Source organism: Phocoena sinus, chromosome 21, assembly GCF_008692025.1.
Source record: "Phocoena sinus isolate mPhoSin1 chromosome 21, mPhoSin1.pri, whole genome shotgun sequence".
Lineage (NCBI taxonomy): Eukaryota > Metazoa > Chordata > Mammalia > Artiodactyla > Phocoenidae > Phocoena > Phocoena sinus.
Genome location: NC_045783.1, coordinates 23,576,531 through 23,596,123, shown reverse-complemented (window position 1 = coordinate 23,596,123; position 19,593 = coordinate 23,576,531). Strand labels below are relative to the sequence as shown.

The 19,593-nt window shown below is 39.2% G+C and overlaps 1 protein-coding gene across 1 annotated transcript; it reads left to right on the top strand.

Annotated features, from left to right (window-relative positions):
* The first annotated feature begins 675 nt into the window (after nt 1-675).
* Nucleotides 676-19,005, top strand: SARAF (store-operated calcium entry associated regulatory factor). Its single transcript, XM_032618558.1, has 6 exons — nt 676-1,018; nt 9,197-9,375; nt 12,569-12,986; nt 15,471-15,600; nt 16,233-16,378; nt 18,199-19,005. Exons 1-6 carry the CDS (start codon nt 916-918, stop codon nt 18,222-18,224), a joined length of 1,002 nt encoding a protein of 333 aa, XP_032474449.1. The 5' UTR covers nt 676-915; the 3' UTR covers nt 18,225-19,005.
* Nucleotides 19,006-19,593: the final 588 nt, after the last annotated feature.

Here is a 19,593-nt window from a genome sequence, read left to right as displayed (position 1 = left end):
ACTGTATCACCCTGTTTTATTTTCATCAATGCACTTATCACTATTATCTTTGTTTATTAATTTATTATTTAATTTTGTTTATCTTAGTTCTCATCAGTGTAAGCTCCATGAGTACAGGGACCTTGTCTGCATACTCCAAGCTGAAAACAGCGCCAGACACATACTAGGCGTTCAACCTATATTTGTTGAATGAATGAATGAAGGAGAGAAATCCAGGACTGTCAGACCTCAAAGATAATGCCTATGCACTCTTAACTGTTTTCCCTGGCTGGTTCTTTATTTAGGTGGTAGTTTCTCCTCTGGATATCTTGTAAATTCCCACTGTCTCCACGTGGAAGGAAATATGTAAAGGTTCTGAGCTTCTGAAACCAGACAATATATTTCCGTGCTGCCTCTCAAATCCACTCTGTATTTAGCAAACTAATGGAACACAAATCATGCGCCAGACGCTATGCTAGTTGCTGAAGACGTGAAGTTGAGTAAGGCACAGTAGCGTCCCTCGGGAAGGTTATTAAGGTTTTGTAAATAACGTGACTACACTTAGATTTTGCGTTGTGATGGTTTCAGTCTTCGCGCTGAACCTTTAGGAGGGCGGCCCTAGGCCCCGCCCTCAGCCTCTGCGTCCCGCCCTTGGCTCCGCCCTCAACGGCGGCACCCCGCCCTCGACTCCGCCCGCAGCCGCGCTGGGCTCCAGAGGCGGGGACAGCAGCGACCACTCCAGTTCCCCCACGCGCCGCCGCTGTAGTGACGTCAGACTGGCGCACGGACCTTCCCTGCAGCAGGGGTCCTGCGGTAGACCTTCCTTTTTCCGCGGCGGAAGCTGCCGGCGTCGGTGCTTAACGGTACGCGGCCTTCCGCAGCCAGGGTTCCGACCTGCGAGCTCCCGACAGCCGCGCGTCATCTTCACCGAGCGCCATGGTGGCGGCCAGCGGGCCGGAAGCGGCTGGGCGCTGCGCTCTGTTCAGCCTCCTTTTGCTTCTGTTGATCGCGGGCTCTGCCCGGGGCTGGGAAGACCCTGGTGAGTGCTGCCTTCACTCCCCCCTTCCTGCTGCCTTCAAGCAGCGCTAAGAGGCTCCACCATTTCTGTTCGCCGCCCCTTGAGCCCTTCTACCCTAATTCCTCATTTCCATCCTCCTCGCTGTTCATCTGTGCCCTGCCTGGCCTCTTTGCTCTTCCCAGACGTCCTCCTGGACGAGTGTGGACTGTTGGGGAGTGGGCGGGGCGGGACTACTCTAGTGTTGTTAATGTTCCCTTCTCCCTTGCTTGGACTCCCAGAATTTGCCCACCTTCTTCTTTCTCGGGCTACAGCCCTCATCCCCTGGGTCTGGCTGGAAAGCTCGACCCTCACCTGCGCATTTTGCTTTGTTGTCAAGACTGTCTGATGTCATCGTCGCTGACTCTTGTCATGGCTGCCTGTTGCTGTACCTGGCAGTTGCCATGGCACCGGCAGTCCTTGAGTCACACTTCGTGGACAGGGCTGCAAACCTTGGAGGTAGGTTAGCAGAATCATGGACTGTACTATTTATGTGATCACAACTCACGCTGCTTAGTCTGACCATTACAGTGACGTTCATTGCGTTACACCAGCTTTTCCTGTTGAATTAAAAAAAATTTTTTGTGTGTGATGGTACACGATAAGTGATTTCTAGGAAAAATAGTTCTTTCATATCACTATGTTATTAGAATTGTCTAACGAATTTTTATGGGATCGAGAATATTCCATGTAATTAATACATATGTGTGTATATATATGTATACATACATACATACAGTTTTCCATTTAATAAATGATGCATGCTGTTAAGTTGGAGTGATGTAAAAAATGACTTTCAAACAATGAAAACATCATTTTTGTTTTGGGGAGTAAAGATGTTAAAAGCATGGAAAGTGTACCCATATTGCAGTCGTGATTTGGTGATAGGAAATGCCTGTGTTTTTGAACTTAAGCAACAGATTTATTTCTGTAGCTTCTTATTTTTTATTCTTAAATGCTAAAATGAGAGAGAAGGTGCTATTTGTAAGTACTTGATTTTGAGTACTCCTTTGATGTGGATGTTTTATTACTAATTAATAAAAAGCCAAGTTGGATTTAAATGTCTGTACATTTTCCTTATGTATTTCTAGAAAGTTTTATATAGATAGAAGACTTTGATCAGAATTACAATTTAAAAACTGGATTAAAACATTAGTTGAACCCTCAATCAATTCTTGAATAAAAAGAGGAGGTTTTAAAAAAAAATGGTTTACAGATGAAGAGTCAGGGGAATAAAAAAACGGAGCCAAATTTAAACTAATAATGAACCTTTTCCTGGTAGCTCTTTGTCTACCTACTCTATAAAACTATTGTTCTGGAACAAAAGGCACAAAATATTTTGCAGAGTAAACACAATCAAACTACTTGGACTTAAATTACTTTTGAGGAACTATTTTATGAAGGCATTTTATTGAGTTAGTTTTTTCAAGTAGTTTTATCAAGCAGTAGTCAGTCCCTCGTTTGTCTTTTGTTTGACTTTGGTTGTACTCACTTTGTCTTTAGCTAACATAAAGCAAAAATCTGTCCAGAAAAAAAAAAATTGTACCAGTTCTAAAGAGATTACCTAAAAATTTTCACAATTTATTGAGCTACTTTGTATTTGTCACTCTTCTGGGTGTTGGGAATATTGCAGTGAACAAAACAGTGTTTTGCCCTGGAGTTTACACCTATTGAGGAGAAATAGAAAATGAACAAATCAGGTAAATAGCGTGTCATATTGTGAATAGTGGTTTGGACATTGATAAAAACAGGGTAAGGAGGACAGGGTGTGCAGGCAGAAGCAGGGATTTTCAAAATATACGTTAGTCAGGGAAGAAGTCACTGTTAAGGTGACATTTGATGAGAACCCCGAAGAGATGGGTCTGCTATGACCTGTATTCTATCCCATTCTATTCTGTTCTATATTTTTTTAATACGATCTGTTTTTTTTTTTTCTTTTTCTTTTTTTTGCGGTACATGGGCCCCTCACTGTTGTGGCCTCTCCCGTTGTGGAGCACAGGCTCCGGACGCGCAGGCTAAGCGGCCATGGCTCACGGGCCTAGCCGCTCTGCATCATGTGGGATCTTCCCGGACCGGGGCACGAACCCGTGTCCCCTGCATCGGCAGGCGGACTCTCAACCACTGTGCCACCAGGGAAGCCCTAATATGATCTGTATTTTAAAGGCACATTCTCTCTGCTCTGTGGAAAACAGACTGTGGGAGCGAGAGTGGGTGGGGGGAAGCTGGAGGCCCATGAAGGGACTGCTTGTACAGTAAGTCCCGAGAGTGGTGATGGTTGGCGGCGGGGGGCGGGGGAAAGCAGTGCAGTTGGTGAGAGTGGTGGGCTTCTCAGCTGTTCTGAAGGTGGAGATGACATGATACTCTGAGGGATTAGATATAGGGGGTAGAGGAAGAGAGAAGACAAAGATAACTCCAAGGGTTTGGATCTTGAGTGACTAGAAGGATGGAATTACCCTTTCCTGAGATGTGGGATTGTGGGAGAATCAGGCTTGGGGGAGTTTGGTTTTGTTCATCTTAAGTTTGAGACCTGCAAGTGGATTTTGATTTGTGAGTCTGGACTTCAGGGAACTGTGTGTCACCCTTGACTGATGTACTAGTGGAGTAAGGTTGTGAGCATTTTGTTCTTAGACCTTGTCTTAGTTCGAGCTGCTATCACAAAATACCACAGACTGGGTGGTAAGCAGCATTTATTCCTTGCATTCTGAGGCTGGGAAGTCTGAGATCAAGGTGCGAGCATGTTTGGTGTCTGGAGAGGGCCCCTTCCTGCTCTGCAGATGACTGTCTTCTTGTTATGTTCTCACATAACAAGAGTGGGGGTGGGGCGGGGTGGGGGTAGGTGGGGGTGAGTGGGTGAATGGGGGCCTTGGTCTCTTCCTTTTCCTACACGGGCACTAATCCCATCACTGGGGCTCCATCCTCATGAGCTCATCTAAAACTAATCACCTCCTGAAGGCCCTGCCTCCAAATGCCACCACAATGGGGATTACGGCTTCAACATATGTATTCTGGTTGCAAAACATAGTAACCTTTAGGATCTCTAGGGAGGAAAGATGCTGTAGAGTCGTGGTAATGATAACGCATAGGTATATGGCTCCTTAAACATTCTCAATAATATTTATCATACTTGATCACCTATTATGTGTCGAGTACTCTACCAGATAATTTTAGTAAATCATATCTAAACTTCACAGTCAATTTTAAGGTTGATAACGTTTTAACTTTACAGGTCATTTCTATACAGATAAATTGACTTGGCCAAAGTCATATAGCAAGTTGGTGGTGGGAATTTAGTTCAGTGTTCTTTGCATTATCTCAGCCCTGCTACAACAAATTCAAGTTGTTATTATTCCCATTATTTAGTTTAATAATATTCTGATTTTTTAAACCATTGAACATTTTCATTGTTACAATTTTTTATTTATTAGGAGGTAGTTTGAGTTTAATATAGCATATTTTATTTTAGTATAGTTCTTGGAAATTTAGATATTTGGATCGTGTGGAATTAAATTTTTATATAGCTTTAGGTGGATTTTATTCTAGCTGTGTAGTCAGTTATGACAAAACCATTTATTGAAGAAGACATCCTTTTTCCACTAAATTGAAAAGCCTGCTTTTGCTGGTTGGAGAAGAGTTTCCTTTCATTTAAGGAGTAGTCTCAGAATCACTATTCTGTACAGTATTACTGAGATCCCACTTGAGGCTACTGCAACTCATTGTAACTCAGACCCAATTTACTCTACTTCTTAAATTACTTGTGGGTTTGAGATGCATCATTTGTCTTTCCTCACACAGGCTAAGCAGGGCAGAAAGAGTTGTGCAGAATATTGAGTTTTGTCAACGGTAAAGGATGCCATTGTGCTTTGTTTTATAAATAAAATATGGTGATGCTTGATAAAAAAATACACCTAGAACACAAAAAACCCACTTTATCTTGTATTGAATTTCCACATATATCTGGATTTATTTCTAGACTTTCTTTTGTTTCACAGTTCACTTGTCTGTTTCTGTTACTATCCCATACTATTTTGATTATTTTAATTTTATAGTAAGCTTTATTATTTGGTAAAACAATATTTTTTTTTTTTTTTTTTTTTTTGGTTACACGGGCCTCTCACTGCCGCGGTCTCTCCCGTTGCGGAGCACAGGCCCCGGACGCGCAGGCCCAGTGGCCATGGCCCACGGGCCCAGCTGCTCCGTGGCACGCGGGATCCTCCCAGACCGGGGCACGAACCCGCGCCCTCTGCATCGGCAGGCGGACTCCCAACCGCCACGCCACCAGGGAAGCCCCATTTTTTAAAAATTGACATATTATTGACTTATAATATTAGTGTCATGTTTACAACATATTAGTTTAATATTTTTATAGATTATACTCCATTTAAAGTTATTACAAAACAATGGCTCTATTTCCTTGTGCTGTATAATATATCCTTTTTGCTTATTTAAGCAATGTATTCTTTTTTTTTTTTTTCGGTACGCGGGCCTCTCACTGTTACGGCCTCTCTCGTTGCGGAGCACAGGCTCCGGATGTGCAGGCTCCAGACGCGCAGGCTCAGTGGCCACGGCTCATGGGCTCAGCCGCTCCGCGGCATGTGGGATCCTCTCGGACCGGGGCACGAACCCATGTCCCCTGCATCGGCAGGCGGAGTCTCAACCACTGCGCCACCAGGGAAGCCCTTAAATGTTGATATATTTTAATGAAAGTTACAGGCATCATGATAGGCCATAACTAAATCCTTCAGTATAAGCCTTTTTTTAATGAACTTTTCCCCACCTAGTAAAAATAACATTACATCTAACAAAATTGACCCTAATTTCTTAATATCAACTAATTACTCATTCCATAGCCAGATATCACAGTTGTCCCTAAAATGTCTAAACTAGTTTGTTCAAACCAGGGCCCAGTCCAGGACCAGTCATTGCATCTGACTGAATTATCCCTTAAGTCTTTTGAAAATGTAGAATGGTCTCTTTTTTCATGCTCCTGCTTTGCTGAAGGGATTGGGCCAGTTATCCTTTAGAATATCCTACGTTCTGGATTCTGTTTTCTCATGACATTGTTTTAGCATTTTTTTTTCTTCCTTGTATTTCTAGTAAGCTGAATGCTAGGTCCAAAGGATTGATTAGATTCATATTAAATACTTCTGAGGATTACATCATAGGAGATGGTGTAATATCGATCTTTATACTGTTAGCAGTGCTAAGTTTGACTAGTGGATTACAGTGGCTTGTTTCTCCCCCGTGAAGTTACATTTTTCCCCTTTTGTGACTAGAGAGCACTCCGTGTAATGTTACTTGGCAGCATACCAATATCCATTCACTTAATGATTTTAAAACTAATTGATCCTTTTCTGAATCTGTTTATTTAGGGGTTGTAAGATGGTGATTTTTCTAATTCTATCACTTCTTCTGCATTTATTGATTGATATTCTTCAGTAAAGTTGAGATTTGCCTTATCAACTGAGGCTATTTCAGATTATGGTTCTGGCTGGAAAGTCAGGATAAACATTTAATTTAAAATCTTTAATTGCTAGTTTTCAAAGTGAGGTAATTGGTAGCCACTTTAAGTATAGACAAGTGAGTTTTTGGCTTTCCCTTTAAGTATTATTATGGATTCTTGGGTTTTCATAGATTGAACATGATTTGCCAAGTATAGTCACTATCTTGCTGGTCAGTCTTGCTTTTGGTGTCTTAAGATCTTTCCCATCCCAGGATCATAAACATATTCTTTCTTTTTGTGTTTTCTTCTAGTACTTTTAATTTGTTGTTTATTTTGTGGTAAGTGTTTAACCATCAGGGATGAATTTTTATACGTTGTGCACATGCTCAGTTTCCTAATCCTGTGTTACTGTTTACATTATTATAGATTTAATTACAGATATGTTTTGATTGCTGTAACCCAATTTTCCTTTCTTTGTTGTTACTGGTTTTCAGCTGTCTTTTTACCATTTTATATGTTATTAGATTACTTTGTATTATTATATTTCTAGTTTTATTGTATTTTGGTGAGAGACGCGTGACCAGTAAGTCTCAGCTTAGTCAAATTTATTAAGCTCTTTTTTTGGTAAATAAATATAAATAAGATCTGTATTTGCTGACGTGAGGGAATACCGTTGATGTCTGATTAAGTGCAAAAGCACGTGAAGAGTAATGTGCACTGTATGATTCAATTTTATAAAAATAAACTAACAAAAGTCAAAACAACCCCTGAATATGTATCTGTTTGTGTGAACAAGAAGGTACTGACCAGGCTGCTAGTTCTGGTTATCACAGAAATGTGAAATTGGAGGAGGAATGGATTTCTCTTTTTAAAAGGAAAAAGTGTTACTTTTAGATTTAAAAAAATTGTGAAATATGTATGTGTGTATGTGTGTGTATGTATGTGTGTATATATATGTATATGAATGAAAAGAGCTTGGGAGACCATCTAGGGATGTAGCTTCTTCTCAAGCAGCTTTCACCTTGTAGTGCTTACTTTAGTCAGCTCCAATTCAAGAGCTGCTATTTCCTGTTGCTTTTAGGGATTCCATTACGTGTGTCAGGTTGGTTCTCAGTTTTCCCACTTGCTGGTCTGGCACTTCACTTATATTTAGGACTAGTCACCTAACTATTGGTCCATCTGCTTTCACCTTCCAAAATTCTGTTACCATCTCCTTTTCTGTTTTGCCTGACCTTGTTTGTTCACATCGGCAAAACAATTCATTTATTGTACTTTCAGTGGAATTTGAGAGGCAGCAAATTTTGCTAATTTGACAGGTTGAAATATAGGGAATTGGGTGCTAACAAAATGGTGGAAAGTGATGTCTGCTACATCTGCAGCAGTGAACACTGGATGGCTCACATCAGGCCTTTTCGCATCCACGACACTAATTACGGAGCACTGGACAGTGTCAGGAAAACCCTGAGCCCCCATGACTGCCTGCTAGTCTGGGCACAGTCTGAGTTTAAGCTCTGATCTCCGGATCTCGCTTAAGTCCCTCCGGTTGACAGAACCGAAATCACTTTTGGGATTTGTAGCTGCAAGACGTTTTAGGAGTCTTTTAGCTTTGCAAGAAGTCATACCAGTTTGAGGGCAAAATGGGTGTTGAGTGAACCAATCCGCAGTATCTTCCATCATAATCTGAGGATGATAAGTAGGAAGACTATTCATTTTCCAATAACACTTCAAAATTCACTTATGTATTGATACATCAGTGCCGGCCATAATTACCTTGTTTTGACTTCTTCTTTTTAAACTGCTTTGTCAATATGATTTTTAATTTGTGAAATAGTTTAACTTTTTAATTTTTAAAATTGTGAAATAGTTAAACCCACAGAAGTACACAATGAAAACCCACGTACTCACCACCCAGTTTTATTGAATCTTTACATTGTACTATATTTGCAAGCAAACCTCCCCCCTGCAAAGTAATAAAACATTAGGGATAGAGAGCGAAAGGCTCTGCTCTCCCTCTGTCCTCAGTGGTGCTCTGAATTTGATGTTTAGTCATTCCTATGCATGTTTTCATACTACTGGTATATACACGTATAGACCTTAACAACACGTAGTACTGTTTTGCCAGTTTTCGCGGTTTATGTAAAGCCATCCTACTAAACATTCTACAACTTGCATTTTGCTTAAAATGTTTTTACTATTTCTATTCTGATACATGAATTCTAGTTCACTCATTTTAACTGCTGTAGAATATTCCACTTTGTGAATAGGCCAAAATTTTATTAAACCATTCATCTGTTGACAGACGTTTAAGTCATTAAGTGTGCTTCAGGAACATTCATGTATATGTTTTGCTATTTTAATTAACCATTGATATTATTGTCAATTGTCATACAGTAGTACAACGTTTCAGAATGAACTTTTGGTTCTGATTTTGCAAAAATTATGTGGAACTCACGATATAGAAGCAGTTTAGGGGACATCAATCCTGAAATGAAGGGAGACCTTAAAGGAGTGACTTTCTGACTTTTGTGCAAAAGGCGTGAAGGTTGTTGTGATGGCTTTGGGATTTGGGAAACTGTTCCATCTTCTCTTCCTTAGTCATCCTCAAAAGGCAAGAAAGAGCCTTACTTTTGAAAGTATTTTCGATGACAAGAGTTTTGCTAGAATGAATCTTTCTATATGACAAGATATTTACCATCTGTTTATCTGTGTTCTTACTGTTTCAGACCGAGTATTGTTGCGGGATATAAAAGCTCTTACCCTCCACTATGACCGCTATACTACTTCCCGTAGGTTGGATCCGATCCCACAGTTGAAATGTGTTGGAGGCACAGCTGGATGTGATTCTTATACCCCCAAAGTCATACAGTGTCAGAACAAAGGCTGGGATGGTTATGATGTACAGGTAATACTCTTTATGTTGATGGAAGTCTAAATGGAATCCTTTTCAGTGAAGTGTTTATTGAGACATTATTCAGTATTTTGGGGAAGTACATATAGAAAATCTCCGGTTACCTAAAATATATAAATATAAATCAGTGATTCGGTCTCTGAAAGGAACATCCTCTGAAAGAAATGAACTGATTTTAAAGCCTGGAAATATTCATTGTAATCTTTATACCAAAACTTTCTCATAAGACATTAGTAAATTTTCAAAACTTTTCATATACTTGAGGGTGGGGGGTAGAGGATTTCTTTTGATTGTCATTTCTCTGTCATTCCTCAAAGAATACCAACCTATCCTTAAAAAATAAAGTTAAGATGATAAGGAATTGTAGATTGTAAGTGGGGGTGGGGTTCCTGTGTCCCTATTGTGCTTCAAATGCTTGATTTTAAAAAGTTGTTTTAGAGCTGAGCGTGGTTACTTACGAGTGAAAGCATTTCAGTGGGCTTTATTGTCTTCCGGTCTTTGGCATTTTGTACTTAGGACAGGCCACCTCCTTGAAGTTCCAAACTTTGTTATCCTTTAGAAATGGAATAGATTTTAAGTGAATTCAGTTTAAATCAATACGAATAGATTTCTACTTTGTATTCTGCCTGCTTTCAGAAAGGATTTAAGATGGTTGGTCATTCGGCCAGAAGCTTGCTTTGACAGTTTTCCCTTCCATCAGAGTGATATTCTTGTTTGATACAACCTTTGTGCCTCATGTATGCAGTTCGGGGAGAGAGTTCATATTTGCTTGGTGATACGTATCTCACAACATTTTTTCCTAGTCTTGCTAACCAGATTGCAGAATCTTCAGGTTAAAGCTGAAATTACTTTTACTTTTATATTACTTTCCAGTCTTGATGGAAAAAAGATACTAATGGCAAAGTCATTCATTAAACATATATTAAACAGTATTATACAAAAATGAATGATGGAGTCACAACCCTCAAGAAACTCTCTTCCTAGGAGAATAGATAAGACAAGCACTCACATTACATCTAGGTGCCAACAAAGTATTGTAAAGTCACGTCCAGTTGGGGGGATTGGGAAAGACTTGAAGAAGAAAGTATTATATGTACTGTGTTAGTAAGGAAGGATAACATTTTTAGAGCTGAAGAGATAGAGAAGGGAGTGAATGGCATGAGCAAAGTATAGAGGATGTCATACGTTGACTTATGTTTAGTAGCAGGAGAGAGCCTCTTCTAATTCCAAGAGTATAAATATAATAATTAGAAGCCTCTATTAGTATATGCTATTAAGGAAATGACAATTAACATGAAATACCGATAGAGATTGAGTTTATTTACCTAAATCAACAAGCTTATAAATCTTCCTCCAAATAAAATTATTTAAAAAAATGGAATAGTGTAGAACAACAACAACAAAATAGAAAAATTGAATATTATCCAAATTAAAAACTTTTAGGCTTCAACAGACACCATCAAGAAAGCGAAAAGGACACACACAATAGGAGAAAGCTTTTGCAGTCATATTATCTGATTGGGGACTTGTGTCCAGAGTATATGAAGAACTATTAAAACTCAGTAAGAAGACATATAACCAAATTTAACAGTGGGTAAGGCATCTGACTAGACATTTCTCCAAAGAAGATATGCAGATGGCCAGTAAACATGTGAAAAAATGTTCAGCATCATTAGCTGAAAAAGTGTGCAGCATCAGGGAAATACAAATCGAAACCACAGTAAGACACCAGTTCCTACAACAGGATGCCTGTGATCAGAAAGGCGTAGTAGCAGGTGTTGGTGCGGATGTGGAGAGACCCTCATACACTGCCATTAGGGATGTGAAACGGCGCAGCCACCTTGGAAAACGGGCAGTTTCTCAAAGATTTAAACATAGAGTTACTGAATGCCTAGTCATTCGACTCCTAGGTGTGTACCCAAGAGACTTGAAAATGTGTGTCCACACAGAAACATACTAAACGTTGTAGCAGCGTTATTCATAAATGGCAAAAAGTAGAAACAACCCAAGCGTCCATCATTGATGAATGAAGAAACAAAATGTGGTATATCCATACGATGGAATGTTATTTAGCCATAAAAAGGAATGAAGTGCTGATTTATGCTACAACATGTGTGAACCTTGAAAACATTCTGCCAGGTGAAAGAAGCCAGTCACGTAGGACCACGTATTGTATGATTCCGTTTACATGAAATGTCCAGAGTAGGGGAATCCTTGCAGACAGATTGGTGGTTGCTTAGAGCTAAGAGACTTGGGGGGAAACAGGAAGTGACTGCTAAAGGAGATGAGATTTCTTTGGGGGGCGATGAAAATATTCTAAAATTGATTGTGATGATGGTTGCACAGCTCTGTGAATACACTAAAAACCATTGAAATGGGTGAGTGTCTAGTATGTGAATTACATCTGAATAAAGCTGATATAGTGTACCTGAAGTTTGAAAGAGGAAGTTAATTTGTCCAAAAAAGAGAAAAGCAATAGAACCAATCAGATCTCTTTTGGCTTATATCTTTTTTAATGTTGATAGAGAAGCATATTACCTACTCAGCTCAAAATAGTTATAGAATTCAAAGTAGACCTGGGCTCTTTTTTTTAAGCTGGAAAATTTTGAGGCTAGCATAGATTCTTTTTGCAGTTTTTCTAAATGTCTTTTTAAAAAAACTTAAGAAAATTACTTAATGGATTGGACCTTGGGAAAGGTAGTCCATGGTTTTTATAGAATTTGTGTAGGAAGTTTTTCTCAGAAGGTTATATCAACAGCTACCAGATATTCATATATGATGCTGATATTTGAGCCTTAATGTTGAAAAAACCCCTATTTTTAAAGAAAGCATCTTCAACAGTGGTTAAAAAGTTGACATTTTAAAAATTTGCTTAAAATTAATAAATTAGGGAATGCTTAATATGTACAAAAGAATTCTTTACATCTATATGTAAGGAATAAGGAATAGTAATAAAATGAGCACTCATGTACCCACCACCTAGCTTAAGTAGAACGTTAATATCACCAGTATCTTGGAAGCCCCTGGTTTGCCCTCCCCCAACACAGAAATACTCATCCTGAATTTTGATTATCATTCCCTTGCTTCATTTTGCTGTTTTATGACAGCTGTTTAGCCCAAATAATGTATATTAAATGAAAAAAAAAATCTTTTGGTTTTAATAACCTGTTTCTACTTTTCTTCACAGTGGGAATGTAAGACCGATTTAGATATCGCTTACAAATTTGGAAAAACTGTGGTGAGCTGTGAAGGCTATGAATCCTCTGAAGACCAGTATGTACTGAGAGGTTCCTGTGGCTTGGAGTATCACTTAGATTACACGGAACTTGGCCTGAAAAAATCGAGAGAGTCTGGAAGAAACCATGGCTTTAACTCTTTCTCTGATTATTATAATAAGTTGTACTCCCGAGAATCTTGTAGCATCAGTGGAGTGCTTACCATCGTGGTGCTACTTGCTATTGCCTTTGGAGTTTATAAATTCTTCCTTAGTAATGGTCATGATTCTCCTCCACCATATTCTGAGTATCCTCCGTATTCCCATCGTTATCAGAGATTCACCAACTCTGAAGGACCCTCTCCTGCAGGCTTTAAGCCTGAGTTCACAGGTATGTTTTCCTAGGCAATGGCAGTAAGTAGGATAGAAGTCAGGTAGTGAATCCTGTGCTGGTTTCTGATATAGAAAATGGTTGCACTGGGAAACCAAAGCAGATTTGTCTTATTTTTTTACCTTCAACTTCTTTTACCTCTTGTGTTCTGTTTCTCTATAAGGTTAATTGTGATTACTATTTTAAGGATGCATGATTAAATTGCAAATCATCTCAATCAAACTTGGTCAGATTTGGTAATAAGCATTTACCTTGAACTCTGTCTCACAACACACACAAAATTCTATTCACTGAGTATTACAGAGCTCAACATAAAAGTAAAACAATTAAGTTTCCAGAAGAAAACATAGGAAAATATTTGTCAGGGTAGGCAAAACTTTCTTAGAATGCAAAAAATACCAGCCAAAGAGAAAAGAGGGATAAATTAGACTTTATTTAAATTAAGAATGTCTAGTCATCAAATACAACATTAAGAGAGTGAAAAGGCAAGCCACAGACTGGGAGAAGGTATTTGTAAAACATATTTTCAACAAAGCACGTGTGTCTACAGTACATAAAGAAGTCCCACAAATCTGAGAAAAGACAGACAACCTAATTAAAAAAATGGACAGATGATTTGAACAGCCATTTTATAGTAAAAGAAGATATCTAGATGTCCAATAAAAATTTGAAAAGGTGCTCAGCATCATTAGTCTTCAGGAACATGCAGATTAAAACCTGAGTTCTTAATTAACCACCATTTAATCATCTTAATGGCTAACATTAAAAAGACAGAGTACCAAGTTATGGCAAGGATGTAGTTAACTGGAACTTGCTGGAAGGAGTTAAAAGGATAAAACACTTTGGAAAACTGTCAGTATCTACTGAAACTAGACATACGCCATCCAATGACCCTGCAATTTCATTCCTAGATGCATACCTCAGAGAAATGCATGCATGTGTGTGCAAAAAGATCTGCACGAGAATGTTCACAGCAGCTGTATTCACAGCAGCCAAAAACTGGAAATAGAATGTCCGTAAACATTCGAATGAGACAAATTGTTTTTTTTCACACATTGGACTACTTACTATACATAAATTTAGAAAAAAACAAAAACAAAACTGATGTATGCAGTGGTGGAGGTCGACTCTCATGGACATAATGATACACCAGAAGAGTACCTCCGTATGATTCTATTTATAAAAAGTTCAAGAATGGGTAAAACCAAAGTGTGGTGAGAAAAGTCAGAGTTGGCTTCTCTCTGACATGGGTGGGTATCTATTGGGAGTTGTCGTGAGGGAGTCTCTGGGTGATAGAAAGGTTTTACTGATGTGGGTAGTGATTACATGCCTGGGTACATACGTACAGATTTATTATGCTGTACATGTGGGATTAGCACAGTTCCCTTTATGTATATGATACAGCAATTTAAGAAAAACTTCCTCTGAGCAGAAGATATTTTTTTTTTGGTCCCTTGTAAGACCCGACTTCCCAACCAACAAATATCCTCCACTTGGATTCCTCCATTAGACACTCAGGTACAGCTCTCAACCTGGAGCTTCTAGACGTGTCCACACAGTAGAAAGGAAGTAGCTCTGACAAGTGGGGTCATCTTCTAGTAGCTGATCTGGAGCAGGGCAGATGTGACCTTATGGGAAGAAACCACCCTCCCCTGCCTTAAAAACATATCCCTCCTTTTCCTTGTGTTTGGGAAAGGCAGGTGCTCCTTGGTTATAAACCAGTATTTTATTTTATTTTATTTTATTTATTTATTTTTTGTGGTACGCGGGCCTCTCACTGTTGTGGCCTCTCCTGTTGCGGAGCACAGGCTCCAGATGCGCAGGCTCAGCAGCCATGGCTCACGGGCCTAGCCGCTCCGTGGTATTGGGATCTTCCCGGACCGGGGCATGAACCCATGTCCGCTGCATCGGCAGGCGGACTCTCAACCACTGCGCCACCAGGGAAGCCCTAAACCAGTATTTTATAAATACACCTTTTGAATACACTTGTTTATAAGTTGAAGTATTATTATTTTTTATTTTTAAAAATAAATTTATTTTATTTATTTATTTTTGGCTGCGTTGGGTCTTCGTTGCAGTGCGCAGGCTTTCTCTAGTTGCAGGCAGCGGTGGCTACTCTTCGTTGCAGTGCGCAGGCTTCTCATTGTGGTGGCTTCTCTTGTTGCGGAGCACAGGCTCTAGGCGTGTGGGCTTCAGTAGTTGCAGCATGTAGGCTCAGTAGCTGTGGCTTGCGGGCTCTAGAGCACAGGCTCAGCAGTTGTGGTGCACAGGCTTAGTTGCTCCTTGGCACATGGGATCTTCCTGGACCAGGGCTCCAACCCTGGTCCCCTGCATTGGCAGGCAGATTCTTAACCACTGTGCCACCAGGGAAGTCCCCTGAGTATTATTATTAAAGCATACAGATGAAACAATTGAAATGTCATATTATCTTTAGTTTTGTAGACTATGGTTTAAGAGAGGATACATAATCATTTTTATTTTTAGGACCGCATGGTGCAACTTCTGGTTTTGGCAGTGCTTTCACTGGACAACAAGGACATAAAAATTCAGGACCAGGGTTCTGGACTGGCTTGGGAACTGGAGGAATATTAGGATATTTGTTTGGCAGCAATAGGTAAGCTTTGCATTTATCTCACCTGCTCTTTAATTCAGCCTTGCTTTAGAGGCTTCTTTGTTTTACTTACAATTTGACTGGATTTGTTTTGTTAAGGAAAATAAATTATGGTGACATTACCCTATTAAATCAGATTCTCTGGGGATGGGAAAGAATGCCATCTGTGCTTTGATCAATATTATATGTGTTGTTTTCTTTCACATGTCATGCTTATAGATATGAGTTAGAAGCAAGACTGTTGACTCGACATCTGAGAAGGCAGGAAAGAACACAACATTTGGGGCACAGTTGGCATTCTGGTTTGGTTGGAGAATGATAGAAGCAAGGGTGGAAAGAGCTTGTGACCAGATTTTGGAATGTCTTCAGTTTAAATAGTAGTTTAAGTTTAGATTGTATTTGAATGCGAATTCAGAAAGAAAGAACCTTTATTCCCTGTCATTTTCTTTCCTCATAGCAATGACCATAAGAATGGCAGAAATATAAAACAGTGTTTATTTTATGTTAATCCTAATATACCAGAACACTGAGGAAAAAACACTTGATAAAAATTGTTTTCTGATGGTTTAGGAATAGGAGGGTATTTAAAAATCATAGTCACAAGAAAAATGCCTGACACACTTTTGTCTTTATAGAGCAGCAACACCCTTTTCTGACTCGTGGTACTACCCATCCTCATACTCCAGCTCGTGGAATAGTCGTGCTTATTCACCACTTCGTGGAGACCCAGGAAGCTACTCAGCGTGTTCAAGCTCAGAGCCAAAAACCAGAACAGCGTCAGGTGAGAGCAAAAAATCAAGAAGTTCCTATTCAGTAAAGTACAGAAACAATTTGGAACTTAGATGATTAACTATACATTTAGCAGTCATGGTTTTATGTGGTATACCCCCCAGAAATATTAGTTGCACAATTAACTGAGATTAAAATATTATTCAGATCTATTCTTTCCTCCCACTTCTGTTCTTTAAAACTCAAACAGAAATTTGGTTTAGACTCATGTCTTTCACTAACCAAGGTTTTAACTTAAACCTTCCTGGACGTTGGTTTCCATGTATGTTTAATTCTGGTTAATCTCTAGGGGTCCTTTAAGCTCTAAAATGGGAATTTTCTAGGTAGAAGGTTGAACTTTTCAGTTTGGTAAAACTCAATAAAAATGTATTGAGCCATTATTTAAATCATTGTCAAAAATATGTTTATTGCAATGACTAAGAGGAAATTTTGTAAAGAAGCAGAGATAAAATATAAAAAAACAAATTATTTGGAGTTAAATATCTAGTTAATTAGCAGAGAATCGGAGGTAGTGGATAATGAGGCGCTGATAGATTGCTGGGGTTGGATTTGTCTTCTTCAGCAGAGGCAAGAAGTTATAGAACAATGAATAATTCTTGAAATTGACAGAAAATATATTTAAATATGTTTAAAAATGTCAGAGTGGAATTCTCATAGTGCTGGTGTGAATGAATTGATATGATCACTTTGAAAAGCTGTTAGGCATTACCTACTAAAATTGAACATAAACATACTCAAGATTCAGCAGTTTCACAAATACATGGTAACAGAAGTGCGTACACTTTTACACTTAAAGATGAGTACGAGGATGTTTGTAGCATCCTTACTCATAGTAGCCTTCAACTGGAAGAAATCCATGTATCTTCCAGCAGTAAAATGGATGAATAAGTTGAGTTATATTCATACAGTGGAATACTGTGCAGCAGTAAGAATAAGTAAATAGTTGTAGGCGATAATGTGGATAACTTTATCAGATGTAAAGAAAGAAGCCAGACACACAAGAATATGTACAGTATGATGGCAACATTCATGTTTTATAAATATACATGTTTAAAAACAAGCAAAACTAATCTGTGGTGTTAGATGTTAAGACAGTGGTTGCTTTGGGGGAGAAAAAGAGGTGGTAATAATTGAGAAGATATATAAAGGTGTAACTACGTAGGGCATAATGTGACAAAAGAACCACATTCCCAGTGGAAACAAGAACTGTAAGAAACTGTATATATCAACTAGAAATGTATGGGACTTAGGTGAAGAAAATCATAAGACATTACCAAATAACCTACAGGAAGATCTGAGAAAAATTGAGTTTCCAGATGGGAACACTGTGGTCTTGTAACCTGTCTGTTAGCATGTTTGCATCTTGGGGGAGTTGGGGGTGCCTAGGTAACCTTTACCATCAAAAGTCTGTGACCCTCCCCCATGTTACTTCTATTTACCGCTGGAGTCGTGAGAGGTAGCAGGGCCTGGCTTAGGCTCCACTGGCCTCTCTGCTGTTTGGCTCAGACTTTGGGTCTTGCCTGTACCACGCTGGCCCCAGCACAGAACACGTCTTTGGTTTCCTGACTAAAAGTTATTGCCAGCAAGCATGTGTGTGTTTAGCAGACTTGATGCTGATTGGATGTCTGGAAGGGCTCTTGTGGGGAGTTGATGCACTGAGTCCTGCAGCCTTGGTTGGCAAGCTCATTCTCTCCTTCTTCCCTTGTGTTTTGTATCATTTGCTAACAATAAACGTGTATTACTGTTGTAATTTTATAAGCAATTCTAATGCATTTAAAAAAACTAATATAAAATTTACTCTCCTTATTCTAGGATATGGTGGTACCAGAAGACGATAAGAAAGTAAAAAGTTGGGATCAAACATTGGATGCAAAACTTCTGATTTTTCATCACTTTCTCTTATAAAACGTGCCCCTTGCTAACAACTGGGAAAAGGGAATATGCAAAAGTTCTGTGGTGTTTTGTCCTGTATAGCTTTTTGTGTTCTGTTATTTGAGGCTAGGAGTTGACATATGACAAAATGCTTATCTAGAGAATCATGTTTGTGTAACATGCAGATGTATATTATAGTTTTTGAAATTGATGACTACTGTAGAATGCTGAGAATGTACTGTGTGATTTCTGACACCTGTGATGCCATAAGAAGCATTAAGAATGAAGGCTTTATACCAATAGACACTGAGTCCAGAAATTTTCAGTCTTAGGTGGTTTTAGTTGTTGATTCATTACATCATAGAAGCGATAATAATCTATTTGGTATGTGTTATTGGGTGTTTGCTGTTCTTCAAACATTTAAACCAAACTTTGGACTACTAATTATACTTCCTTGTGTGTTTTGATCACTTCTGAGCTCAGGAGCTTTGAACCTGTCAGTGGTGTGTGGGGTTCTGGTAAGTGAGAACTACCTTTTTAGGAAAAGGTAGAAAATAAGTATCTAGAAGGTTGTTGTGAATGGCAGTGTGCTGACAAAAATGCTTGAAGCCTCCATATTCATTTTTTTAAGAAGTAAAGTTCAAGTGCTTCAGCAAAGGTTTTCTAATAACAGAAGCATGTAGTTCTCTGTGGAATCTCAGATGTTGTAGCAGTCTGTGTCAATCTTACATTAAAATGACAGAAAAAATAAAAACAAACAAAGGGTTTTATTCTTTCTTTCTACCAGCCTTGACACAAATTGGTGTTACTTTTTTACCTTTTTTTTCCCCAAAGGAAAGGGGGTTCATGCAGAAGTTCTCTCTCCCTAAACAGTAATTTGCTGTGGTAGTCTTGCCTTAGCTACTGGTCACACAAAAAACCTAAATTCAGGAATTCCCAGTTATACTCATTAAACTTCATTATTTTGCTAGGAAAGACAAGAACAGATTTGTGTTGTTATTATCACTACATATACTACTAATTCTTTTTATTTATTTATTTATTTTCTTTTACTGAAGTATAGTTGCTGTAAATATATGTTACAGATGTACAATATAGTGATTCACAATTTTTTTTGTGGTACACGGGCCTCTTACAGCTGCGGCCTCTCGCATTGCGGAGCACAGGCTCCGGACGCGCAGGCCCAGTGGCCACGGCCCACGGGCCCAGCCACTCCGCGGCATGTGGGATCCTCCCGGACCGGGGCATGAACCCGCGTCCCCTGCATCGGCAGGTGGACTCTCAACCACTGCGCCACCAGGGAAGCCCAATGATTCACAATTTTTAAAGGTTATA

What these genes read in the sequence shown, in the direction of transcription:
- SARAF (XM_032618558.1), top strand. Translation starts at nt 916, where the DNA reads ATGGTGGCGGCCAGCGGGCCGGAAGCGGCTGGGCGCTGCGCTCTGTTC. An exon ending in CTTTAAGCCTGAGTTCACAG is followed by an intron (nt 12,987 to 15,470) that starts GTATGTTTTCCT and finishes TTTTATTTTTAG; the next exon opens with GACCGCATGGTGCAACTTCT. An exon ending in TATTTGTTTGGCAGCAATAG is followed by an intron (nt 15,601 to 16,232) that starts GTAAGCTTTGCA and finishes TTGTCTTTATAG; the next exon opens with AGCAGCAACACCCTTTTCTG.